The following is a 12686-nucleotide window of genomic DNA, read 5'->3' as shown; positions in this document are numbered from 1 at the left end:
AGTTTTATAACAAAAAAAAATAGTTATAAATTAAACTAGATTTTAACTCGAAAGAGAGATTTAAACTATTGAGCGCTAGTATATGTACAATTTTAAATAACAGAGAATATTTGAAAATAGAGAAAAGAGAGAGGTAAAGACAGAAAAGATACAATGATAACATATTCGCGCTTGATACATATTCCACAAGTATAATAGAATATAAAATAGGATTCCACAGAGAGAAGATCACAGAAATGTATCGATAAGTAAAAGGGCCCGATTAAGATGCAAGATGAAAGAAAGAAATCGTTGCGTGCACGATCGATATTGACTTATAAACAGTGTCTTTTTTTTTAGAATATGCGCGAATCCATAAGCGATAAGCGCCTCAAAAATTCTACACATATGTATATACATACATCTTATATCAATTCGAAAAAAAAATAATCATTATAGTAATAGTACGTTAATAGCGATAGACTGCATCTCTAACAACTAATTGGTGTTCGTACGTTGATCCCTTTTTACATTTTGGTATCGTTTATAGAATGTTCCTTTCGTTTTTTCTCTTTCTCTAAAATTATATCCTTTAATTTTTTCTCAATTTTGTTAAAGCTAACAGATTATCGATCCGCTTATAGCACCCATTTCGAGTGGAAACTATGAATCTTTGCACATGCATCCAACATGAGACAGTTAATCTTTGGCATTAAGGATTAAGAATTCATCAAAACTCGGTTACAAATTGGCACCGATTTCATATTTTCGATTAACCTCTATAAATAATCTTTCGCCATTTTTGCGTGATTCCGTATTATTATTCTTTTCTTTCGTGTATGAAAGATATATTTTCTGTAACGTCAGAAAATTTGTTGTAAATACATATGTGTATATACATAAAATTGACTGTCTCATATCGGACTGGGGGAGACATTAAATGTCATACAAGAAAAATAGATTTGCTCGTCTTAGGAGTAATCTCGGGCTGCTCCCTATCCGATTATGGTCCACTTGCCGAGTACAAGAACGCGAATAAAGCTACAAGTCTCGCGAGCAAGTATACGAGTGAGAAAAATAAGGATCTATTATCGATTGAGAACAGCTATATAGTTACGTATATATGTGTATAATTATGTGATAATTGTATCTTAGTAAGAGTAATTTCGAAGTATCGACAAGAAAAATACGACATTTGGCAAACACGTAATCGTCGACGTCGCATACGTCGCATACGTCGAATGAGAATATCACGAGCATTCTCGGAAAAAATGCCGCAAAAACGTCATCAAATTATCGACAATAGATCGATCTTGTTGTACCTCTTTCGCAGCAGTTCAGGACGGTTCAAGCCGTGGCGATCAATGCTGGAGGTCAGAGATCGCTCTCCATCTCATCCGTCACCAATTGAAAGTGCTTTTGACCTGATACAATATGCAAAATACTATTATACACATTCACGCATAATTTAAATATACTTAGAGTTAGATTTAAGATTATAAAGATCTCAGCTTATCAAACATTATTGTTGTCTTGACATTTAACATTTTTTGGACTCGGATACATATCTCGCACCTCGCACTTAAAATTTCGTATTAATGTAAATGTAAATTTACCAATCATTTTACGCAATAATAAACAAACCGTTGAATGGAATAATTCATAAAAGGAACACGTCAATTCATGAAATGACGTCTCGATAGTTTATTAAAATTATATTCAAATCGAAAAGAAAATAGTGAAAGAGGAAATGTATAACAAAAGTATTGTATCGCGTTAAATACGATAACAATAAGTTGATTGTTCGTGTTTCAATTGAGTGTTTATGTTTGAAAGTTAACTTACCACAATATGTGGCACAAGTATTTATATATACACTTCATTGTCATTGTGACGTCATTCGCGCGGCGAGTTTCGGACGGAAAGGTTGTGACGCGAGACGAATGCGTTGTCGTTTTATTTTCCCAGACGCATAAATATTGAGATAATGAAGGACTCAAAGTATATATTTCGTTTACACATTTTAAGAGTAAAAATGATGACAATGAAAATTATAGCTTATCTGTTTGAATCTTTACGGAACAATTGTTTCTTTAATAATGCTTCATACTTTGAATTCTTTTCTATGTAATTCGCAGATCAACATCGTATTCAAGTAAATATATTCAAGAGAAATATGTAATATTGTATCTGCTGTTATTAATATTTTCCGTGATTTTCGCAAAATGTGTGAAAAATATCGCGCATGCAATACTGACAATAAGGATTGATTTTGCATCTTTGGACGATGCATCGGATGTCTTAATGAGATTGAAATCTAGTAGTAAGGGTAAATCACAATATATTTTTAGATGTATATTTTTAATTATATTAAACTTATGCATAATTATATATTCATTTTTATTATTTATAAGATAATAAAGTTCATAATATTAATTTGATTAATAGAGATTACATTGCCATGATGCGTACATTTGTCCTCTAATATTACTTGGATTTATATAGAAATAGAATTTTTTAATCAAATTTTTTTTAATTTATTTAAAATGAATATTTAAAATTTTTTTGATAAAAATATGATGTTATTATTGAATATTAATTGGTTGAATATTAGTTGAAGATTAAATGAGAAATAATTGATAATTTGATTAATAGAGATTACATTACTATGACGCGTACATTTGTCCTCTAATATTACTTGGATTTATATAGAAATAGAATTTTTTAATCGAATTTTTCTTAATTTATTTAAAATAAATGTTTAAAAATTTTTTTGATAAAAATATGATATTATTATTGAATATTAATTAGTTGAATATTAGTTGAAGGATAAATGAGAAATAATTATATTTTGAAATTCAATTATTATCAATTATTCTTTAAATAGAATTGTATATTGTATATACATGTTTTATAACTTTGATATGTTTCTATTTTACAGATCAACATTGTTTATTGCAATTCTACTGTGCATCGTCCGGTGATTCTTAAATTATTTTTTATTTTAATCTCAAGGTATCGAATTTTAAATTGTCGATTTAAAAAAAAATTCAACGGAATAACGATTAAGAATCTTTTCATGATGTTAAATAAAGTTTTCTTGAGAATATCAAACATTTTTGCTACCAAGATAAATTAATTGTTACGAAAGGGACAATGTCCTTGCGATATGATTGAAAATAAGAAATGTTTTTTCGCGATGACTTACTTTGTAAATACGCTGCCAAATCATGATCTTCCGCGATCAGAGCGAGTTGATGCGGCGTATTGCCATGCCGATCTTTCACTATCAAAGATGCCCCGCCGGCTACGAGCATACAGCAAATAGAGCGACGTTTGTACTGAGCTGCTTTATGTAAAGCGGTTTGCCCTCTAAAATTAATAAAAATTAAAATAATTATCTCTCTTTTTCGAAATCAAGCGATAGTAAGATCAAGATGTAATTAAATTAGAATAGTATAATAGAGTATTAGGAAAGAGTATGAGAAAAATGCGAGAAATTTTAGCAGTGTCCATTTCCGCAGATAAAATTTAAAATTTTGTTAACGCGCGAAAAGTTGTATTTATTATAGCTTACTTGTCATTGTCAATCATATTCAAAATTGTCGGTGGAGCACAGGCAATAAGATATCTGACAATATCTTTATGACCATGCTTTGACGCCAAGTGAAGTGCCGTTTGGCCGGTTTCGTCAATCGATAAAAGCGAGTATCCCTTTTGATGAAGTTGCTTCAATGTCGGAAGATCCCCAATTTTCGCCGCTCTTAATATATCGTCACAGCTTTTCTCCAGCAATTCAGTATTGAATCCGTGAACTCCCGAGCTTAAACTGAACAATCTATCACGAGGGCTGCAAATTCAAATCGAGAGAGAGAGAGTTTTATTTATTTTTTTTTCTTTATATAAAATTACTTTTGTAATATTACGTAATAAATCAATATTTATTAACCAAGTAAAAAATAATTAAAGCGAATGGCCGAACAAGAGTTTAACGCATGTAACATATCGGTTTAGTTTCGCTCTCAGAATAAACTACAATATGTTGTCGAGTTATAATACGAAGGTGTATCTTTAAGAAGCATTCGTGTGGAAGAAAGCTTTACATTATCTAGTTGAAAAAGCCGATGATTTTCAGAGAAAGCTCCTTCCAGAAGCCATTTTATCTTTTAGTTAAAGTTTTACCTTTCAAACTTTATTTGATGTCGTATAAATATTTTTTTAGTCGCCCAATTATTTAGATAATTAGATATATTAAAATAATAATCCGCGTGTGATAATCTTACCTGATAAAAGTGAGGGGTCGGTCTTGCTGCTGCAATTGATCTGAGTGAGCAATTACGACACGAGAATTCTGTTTGAGAGATTCGCGATTTATAAGAGAATTAGACTCGATGTTTATGTCTTCGCTCGGCGATGGCACATCCAAGGAGTTTCGATTTGCTGGCTTTCTTGGCTTGACCGCGGCATTTTGATCATCGGATTCTTTATCGAAAGAAATACTCTCGGAAAGTTTGGCTTTCTCGACGATGGAAGATCGCCTTTGTTCCTGAACATCTTTAGATACGTTTGAAATTTCTTGCTCCTCTGTCACGGCTGGCATCTCCTTTAGACGTTCATCGCTATATCATATTCATATCATACGATTCAGAGGAAGAAGATAAGTATTAGATTTTGTACTAAAGAGTGCCCTTCGCCTACCTTGGCAAGTGGACTCGTGCAGTTTCCATTTCTTGACTAGCGATGATCTGACTCGGTCCAGTTTGGCCCTCGTGCTGTTGAACGGTGTCTTCATCGAGAACGTAGACAGCTTCTACTGCGACATCTGTCACGTAATGTAACTGTTCCTGGCCGCGATCAATTCTGAAAAATCTTTCCGTGGTGCATGCTAGAAAAAAATCAGTCAAATTTTTATGCATCTTAAGAATGGCGACTAGATTATAACTTGTAGATACACAATTCTTGCGAAACAACCCTTACAATCGAGAAAACAGCAAGAGTCCACATTATAATCTTTCGCCAAGAGCTTCCTCAAGGTCTCCAGATCGGTTGCGGCATCGAGATCAAGCGGTTCCGCCAACCACAATTCTGCCGCCTTCTTTAATCTCTCTTTGTCGTGATAATATGTTTCGTAATCCGACATCTTTATTTTCATCACGGGCAACTTTAGCCTCTCTAGTCTCGCTATATTTTGATTAGGTTTGCCCGCATTTCTCCTTTTCGTTAACATTGTAGCTTTGTTTAATACATTTAAAGTTATGATAGATGGTAGAAGACGACAGGCTTCGCCATCAACCTACAATATTATTAGACATATAGAATATATAAAAATAATATGATAATGTAAATAAAAATAAAAATAATGTGATAATTATTAAAACAAATTTCGCATAAAAATAAATTTAAATAATGTGATAATGTAAATAATAATAAAAATAATGTGATAATTATTAAAAAAATTTCGCAAAAATAAATTTATTAATTATTTTAATATTTTTCTAAATTAATTACTATTAAGATTAGAGAAAACAAATAAAATTAAATTTTTAAAGGAAACAACTTGTAATTAAGAAATCGATAAACAAGAAAATCTATATTTACGTAGTAATAAAGAGAGGTAATTCTCAGATATTGCGACACAGTAAAATTGTTATAAAAGTAATACAAATATTTAAACGATGTAAAAGATTATGCTTGCCTGCATTGGAATAGTTTTCGTTGTAACCAACTTGGCTGTGCTGCATTGTACTATACAAGTGCCATGTCCGCGTGCTTGTAAAAGGGGCAACTGGTACGTGGTTAAGCCGACTACTTCAATCAAACCATCGTCCATGGCGGGCTCTCTAGTGCCGCTACTCGCACTCCACGGATGCGTTCCACCGCCATAAGAGGCAATGTTCAAGAATAATATAGCATGAACTCGATGCTCCTTCAATTTCGGCGTCATATCCTGACCGTCGCATTCCAATGTCACAAAATCTGAGAGGTCCTTCCATTTTGTGAGTAATAAATCCTTGCAACCCATTTGTCCGTAAAACAATTTGTTCCTCATTCTGGAGTTGAACTTCTCTGGATGAGCCTCTATAAACGATTGCAGCGAATATCATAAACAGAGTTCTATGAAGTACAAACTATTTTTTTACTGAAGAAAAGAAAATTCTGAAAATTAATACACACAACTAATTTGCCATAAGTAAAGAAATAAAATTATTAACCATTTCTATTCTAAATTAAAGTCTAAAATTAGTACTAAGTCTAAATTAAAATTTATTTCTAAATTAAAGTTATAATACAATTGGCTTTTAATCAAGAGAGTAAGAATTATAAGACTCTCACCTCGGGCTTCGTGAAACTCGAGAGCAATATGAGCATCGACGCCGAGGGAAAAGTAATTGTTAACAACATTAAGCGGCAAATTCTCCTTGCCCTTGCCGCCATCGTCATCATTCTTGGCATCGCAGTTTCTCTCGACCTTTAATTGCCACCTGTCAAGTAGAGTAGTTTCGCTGTCACCTATACTCGTCAAAATCTTTCCGATCGGTTCATCCTTGTAACCGCCTCCCCATCCTAGAGCTCTTGCCAGGTCGTTTCCGGTGCCTAGGGGAAGCACTCCGACTGCCGGAGCTGGATACGCACCGATTTGATCCAGGATCGATAGAACCCAACCGACCGTACCGTCGCCTCCGCAAGCCAAAACACGTAAATTAGGAACTTTTTTAAAGAGTTCCAGTCTGCAAAAACAGTTTTCTCAATCGGCTATCTTCTTATATCTTTCCATCTTACTCTTTACCAATTAGAATTGTTTACACGCATTTTATCGCGAATATTTTGTACTTAAAAATTATTCGATAAAATAATTTACTCACCCCATTTTCGGACCACCTTGTGTCAAATCGAAAACTTGCCTCGGATTGAGCAACCATTGGAACTTTTGCAACAACTTGGAGCCCTGATTGCCGCCGGATTTCGGATTAATGAAGACTAAAACGGGCTTTACCGTAGTCGTAGGAATGGGTTTAACGATCCACAGCTCTCCTTGATCTTTCTCTTTCTCCTTCTCTTTTTCTTTCTCCTCTTTCTCTTTATCCTTGTTTTTCCGACGTCCGGAAGATCCGCTACCGCCGCTAGATTTTTTCTTCCTGGGTGATCGTCTAAGGCTGCTCTTGAAGCTCCCCTTTCGCGGGAGCTTTACGATCCATGACGGCGGCACTATGATCGAGGCGTGAGTGCCCAATTCGCAATTTTCACCTATCTTGTGAACGTTGAAACACGCTTCCTTGTTGTGATAAGCGGTCTTGCACCAGCTGCAACTCACTGCCACGATCTCTCTCGAGCTGAAGCTGAGCTTCGATTGGAAAGATTTGCTGCAATTGGCACATTTACCCTTCTGATATCGTCGATGCACCCAGTGATGATGAGTTGTCGTTTGTTCGCGATACTGACGCACACCCACATCGCGAAAGCTTGGCTTGCAAGCGAACTCTAAACTTGCGACGCAGCAGGCGTGGGCCACTACACGACAAGCGGGACACTTCAACCGGGGTCCGTGTTTCTAAAGAAAGAAAACCACATATAAAATCGATTTGTCAGAGGCTCGAATATATTTTTGTTCTTAAAAGTATTGGCGAATTTGATTGAAGTAACTAAGTAATTAAAATAGTAAGATAATTTTTATATTGAATAACGACAAGAAACTTCAATATTAATTATGTCTTATCATTGCTTTAATTACTTATCATAAATTAGTGTACAATGATCTTTAGCGTGCACTAGTACATCCAATCGAATTCATGATATGCTTTATTTGTATCTTTGAAACTTACGGAACATTCATTGATGTAACAAAAGTCACCGGATGTAGCGGTTGGCACCCAAATATGTTCCCCGTTAAATGCATTTGGACCCCAATCTGGTGTAGATCGAGGCTCACGTTGACCACTCGAGCCCCCTTCTCTGTCTTCTCCAGTTTCTTCTCTCCCTCTAGAATCATCAAATAATCGTAGAACTTCTTGCAGATAATTTAATTTTCTTGCGTCAGTAAAATATGTATAAAATGTTTCAAATTAAAAGATAAAAATATAACGGAGAAGGAAAGATAATTTGATTTGTTTTTCATCTTACACGCGCATATTCATATTCAGTAATATTCGCGCATATTATATATTCAGTAATATAACAATATACAACGATACGATAATAGATTGTTGTAAAATATCTTAGTGGAGGTTTACATTTAATTATAAAATTTACTTGTATATAGAAATATGATATAAAACTAAAGGGCGAACATGTGCGACACATTCTTGTATATATATAATTAAAATTCTTCATGCTCGAGGGTTTGACAAGAGCGAGAGAAAAAATATCGTTTCTTTGAAGAGCACATAAAAATGTTATCAAGGATTTAAGCTATTTTCCATATATTTCAAATTTAGTTTCGCACTGGTAAAGAGAAAATACTTAAAATTCTAATAAAATTTTAATAATTACAGCCGCTCTTAGTGGCTCTCTTTAAGATAAAATATTCTGCTACGCATAAATAATGAGTAAAGAATATGTGATAATAATCGCGCACAATATTTTTGAATCCACTTATATTCTTTTGAGCGGTATCTTTTAAATATTTCAATTTCGCATTTATCACTAATGATAATGTGAGTATATTTTCTTCTAATACATAAACGTACAAATGATTTCAGAGGCACTCAGTATACTGTCCTAGTTTATGGAAATACTCCGAGTAATAATTTATATGTAGTGCTCTCTCTTTCTTTCTCTTTTTAAGTGGAATCATAAATAGAGGAAAAAGAAATCATGATAGTGCGATACTAAAAAATTTTTATATTTTCTATATATTTCTTTGTCTTTTTATAGTATCATACAATTAATTTCAAAATTATTTATAATAAAAGAAAAACAACAAATAAAATAAAATGTTCATAATTTAAGGTATAGAAAGTATATATAAATCCGTTCTTAGACTTATCCGAGAACTCATGAAAGCTCTAATTGTAAGATTGAAAATCGTTATGAGAAAAAATTTAATATTTAAAAATATTTAAAAATGTAATATTTAAATTAAAAATTATATTTTATCATAATTAATATATATAATAATATAAAATAATATATAATAATTGTATAAAAATTGTACAATAAATTAAAAAAAGATATGTGAAAAGAAGATAAAAAAAGGTAAAAATATAAGATATCTATTACGTTTTTGTAATCTATAAAATTAGGGAAATTTGATTTTATAGATAAATTATTTTTATCTATGCATTTTAATACACTTTTGTAAATTTATGTATTCATAATTAAAAAAAAAACGAAATTGATGCCAAATTGCCTTGTCCTAACTTTCTGTCTTATTTTATACTTCTACCATCTTTTTTGACAATGATAATATAATTAAAATCAATGATAATATAATTAAAATCTAGACTAAATCTAGTATTCATGGTCGTTTTATAAATATGTGAAAAGAAAAGTAAAAGTAATATTATTAAGAAAAAATCGACTCGTATATTAATAGCTTAATCAAATTATTCAGAGTGGGAAAGATATGGATCGAAAAGGAATAGCCAAGATCGTTCTTTTAAGGCTATTTTTACACGCATATCAGATTAAATGATAAATGAACTCTAGATTCTAAAACTGTACTATAAATGGAGACGCAATGAAAAAGATTAATGCGTATATTAAAGCGATATTGGATCGCATCGCGTGATATTTAGAGCAGGAGGCAGCGTCCATCTAATTAGACGTACCCACCCTATCGGAAGTCGCGATTCCTTTCCGGGCAGCAACGCCGTATACCTCGTACGAGCGTCCGTCGGTAGTACGATGTCGACGCTCTTTGATCTGATACTCTGCTGCGGTACCGCCAACGAGTCCGTATCGTTGGCGCCTCCATTTTTATTATTATTGAAACACGAGTCGACGGAAGCGGCGCGATCCCGCTTCAGGTCTGGTACGGTCAAAAATATGTCGCGCACAACGAGCTTGGACTTGCTCGCCTCGATATCTTCATCGTCGTCGTCGTCGTCGTCCGCCTCAATGGTCGTTCTAATCGTTGTCTCCACCGGCACAGGGGGTGGCTCCAGGGGAAAGGTGGTGAGAGCCTCCTGCCTGGATAGCTTCGGCGAGGCGAGCGATCGTCTGCGCTGCCTGAGCTCCGAAAACTCTACCACCTTGATCTCGGAATCCAATTCGGGCACGATCTCGACTATGGGCGAGACGCATCGTGGGTCACCTGGTGGCTCGTCGGGCGTGAGGATAACTCTGATTTCCGGGCTACCGTCTCGCTTAGACTCGTCCTCATGATCCGACTCGTTCTCGGAGAAATCCGAAGTGCCGCTGTCGGCTTCGTGGAGCCCCTCGGCTTCAGCCTCTTCTCTAGCAAAGTCCTCGGCCAGCCAGAGGCTCCTGTATTCCTCGACGCAGGCACAATGGTAACATCCGGAGACTTGGATGATCGGCGTTTCCGGTCGTTCGATCCCGTACAGCAACTGTTGGCCGGCGAACGACCCGGGGCTTCCGGAATACGCGTCGAAGCTCTTGGATCGTTGGCCGGTTTGCAGCTGGGGTACCTTGAGGGTGGACGAGCCTCTTCTGCCGCGAGTCGAATCCTGCGATCTTGCGGAGGAACACGTGGAGGACGATGAGGAATTCGTACGATCGTCTCGCTTCGTTTGCAACTGTATCTCGTCGAAGGAGGCCGATCTGATTTGCTTGGGCACCTCGAGGCTAGATTGAGACTTCATTTCCGCTCCCGTGGGAGTACGCGACCTCTTGAAGGTTGAGCGCAATCTCTGCATTCTCTAGCCTGATAGCTACCTGGCGACGCTGTTGTCCACGTTATTGGACATTCCGCTATTATCTCTTAACGGAAACGATCTTTCGAATAAAATGGCACGATCGCTCGCGTTGTTCCCCCCTTCGCCTTCCTCCTCGTCGTCGAGATCGGATTCGCGATGGCCACCACGCTCGTTTCCTTGTTCTTGAACCGTCTTCTTGCACCTTAGAAAGAATAATGGCAACGACGACGGCGATGCGACCGTCTCTTTATTTAGAAGAAACTTAGCTGCCGATTTGCAGCCCATCCTAAGTCCTTACCGTTAATGAGATTACAAGAGATGCTGCTAGAGTTCTCGAAGGTCCTTTAAAATTGTTCGAATAGATCTCAATCGGATTACAATGCAAAGATAAATAGTATCAGGGATCACAAGAGATATTCGTTAAAGTCGGGAAAAAGACACAATTTCGTTTCAAGTACGAAGAATTAGTTTATTTTAAAGCAATTTCAGAATGCGTTCATGCGCAACATCGATACAAATTTCGTAGAAACGTGCGGCTATTGTCAATCTTGACATTCGTTGCTGATCGATATCGATCTGAAGGAATCACACTGCTTTCGATTACGAGATTATTTCCAAATTACATCGTTCAATTAAATTCGCTCGAGCCGGTCAGTTTCCGTTGAAGCTTTACTACGGCTTTATTCGGCCGATCAAAATATTCGAGTGCGTCGACCAGCGGGTGCACGAATAAAAGGTCAAACGTACAGCGAGAACGGCCTCGGCAAAACTTGACGGTATTATGACGAGGTGGATAAACTTTTATCCCATCATTGTTCCCGTTCTCTCTCTCTATGTTTTTTCACTGTCATACCTACTCTCAATGGCTCAACACTCAATCACTTTCTCTCTCTCTCTCTCTCTCTCTCTCTCTCTCTCTCTCTCTTTCTCTCTCTGCCTTTCTCCTTTTCTCTCCTCACTACCGCCCTCACGGCACGGCTCTCACCTCTCGAGTGACTAGCATCATCGATCGAGTTTTTCAGCACCGGAATTTATTTTGACGATGATAGCGTGATAGAGATTCCGTTGTCGATAGCTGATAGAGAATCATAAGCATCACTGAGGAGGCACGAGGCGACACCGAGAGCTTCGGTGATTTCACCATCAAAGATCGATCGATCCTCGTGTTACATTAAATATTTCAATCGTCAGTATCTTGGAGGTTTGACGACTCGCGACGTCATCAAATGCTCCTCCTTAAAGATATCGACGATTAATAAAGCGTGATAACGAAGGTCAAAACTCTTTGGATTTTTCCAGGACGATGTTGTTAGCTGATGCAAAAGATATATTGAAATTTCGGAAATTAGATCGAGCTACGTTTTATAAAACGAATATTCCGCTCAAGAGGCTCGATAGGTCGCTCTCGACCTTCGCCACGTCGGTCGATCCATACGCTCGATCAATGATAGAACATATTTCACCGAGAAGCTCGCGCATCACTGCATCACTCTCATCGTGCTCAAGAACCGTCTCTTCCTTTCCCTGTCTCTCGGTCTCCAACAAATGCGATATATCAATCCTTACCAATAGGGACATTACAGAAGCGTCTGTAATATACCGCATGCGAAATGCCGAAAGCCTTGTCGTGCGAGGGGCGAATTCATCCGCAGATTCTCTTTGTCCCTCTTTTGGGATTCTCCTTTGGGATCATCCGAGGTCTCTCGAAATCTCTCTCGATACGTCGCCAGTCGCGAGCAAACCGATAACCTTAGCGAGGCAACACGGCGTGGCGAGAGTGCCGGTCGGACTAACGGCCAGGGCTCGTCGATGACCGATGTTGAAAGGGGTGAGAAGCGCGCCGGGGGTTGTTTCGTGCGCCTCCTCCTGCTCATGCGCCTTCCGAAACGG

The 12686-nt window shown here is 36.7% G+C and overlaps 1 protein-coding gene across 1 annotated transcript; it reads right to left on the bottom strand.

Annotated features, from left to right (window-relative positions):
- Window positions 1–12605, bottom strand: LOC105257098 (eye-specific diacylglycerol kinase). The gene is made up of 11 exons (XM_011267486.3): window positions 9751–12605; window positions 7800–7956; window positions 6843–7528; window positions 6313–6707; window positions 5675–6057; window positions 4957–5272; window positions 4678–4864; window positions 4263–4598; window positions 3557–3829; window positions 3188–3351; window positions 1–1403 (listed from the first exon to the last, which is right to left on the bottom strand). The coding sequence occupies exons 1-11, from the start codon at window positions 10794–10796 to the stop codon at window positions 1354–1356; spliced, it is 3993 nt and encodes a 1330-aa protein (XP_011265788.1). The 5' UTR covers window positions 10797–12605; the 3' UTR covers window positions 1–1353.
- Between the last annotated feature and the right edge of the window lie 81 nt (window positions 12606–12686).

Source organism: Camponotus floridanus, unplaced genomic scaffold (genome assembly GCF_003227725.1).
Source record: "Camponotus floridanus strain SB8 unplaced genomic scaffold, Cflo_v7.5 scaffold24, whole genome shotgun sequence".
In the NCBI taxonomy this organism is placed as follows: Eukaryota; Metazoa; Arthropoda; class Insecta; order Hymenoptera; family Formicidae; genus Camponotus; species Camponotus floridanus.
Note: the sequence above shows the minus strand (reverse complement) of the source record. Positions and strands in the feature narration are given on the sequence as shown.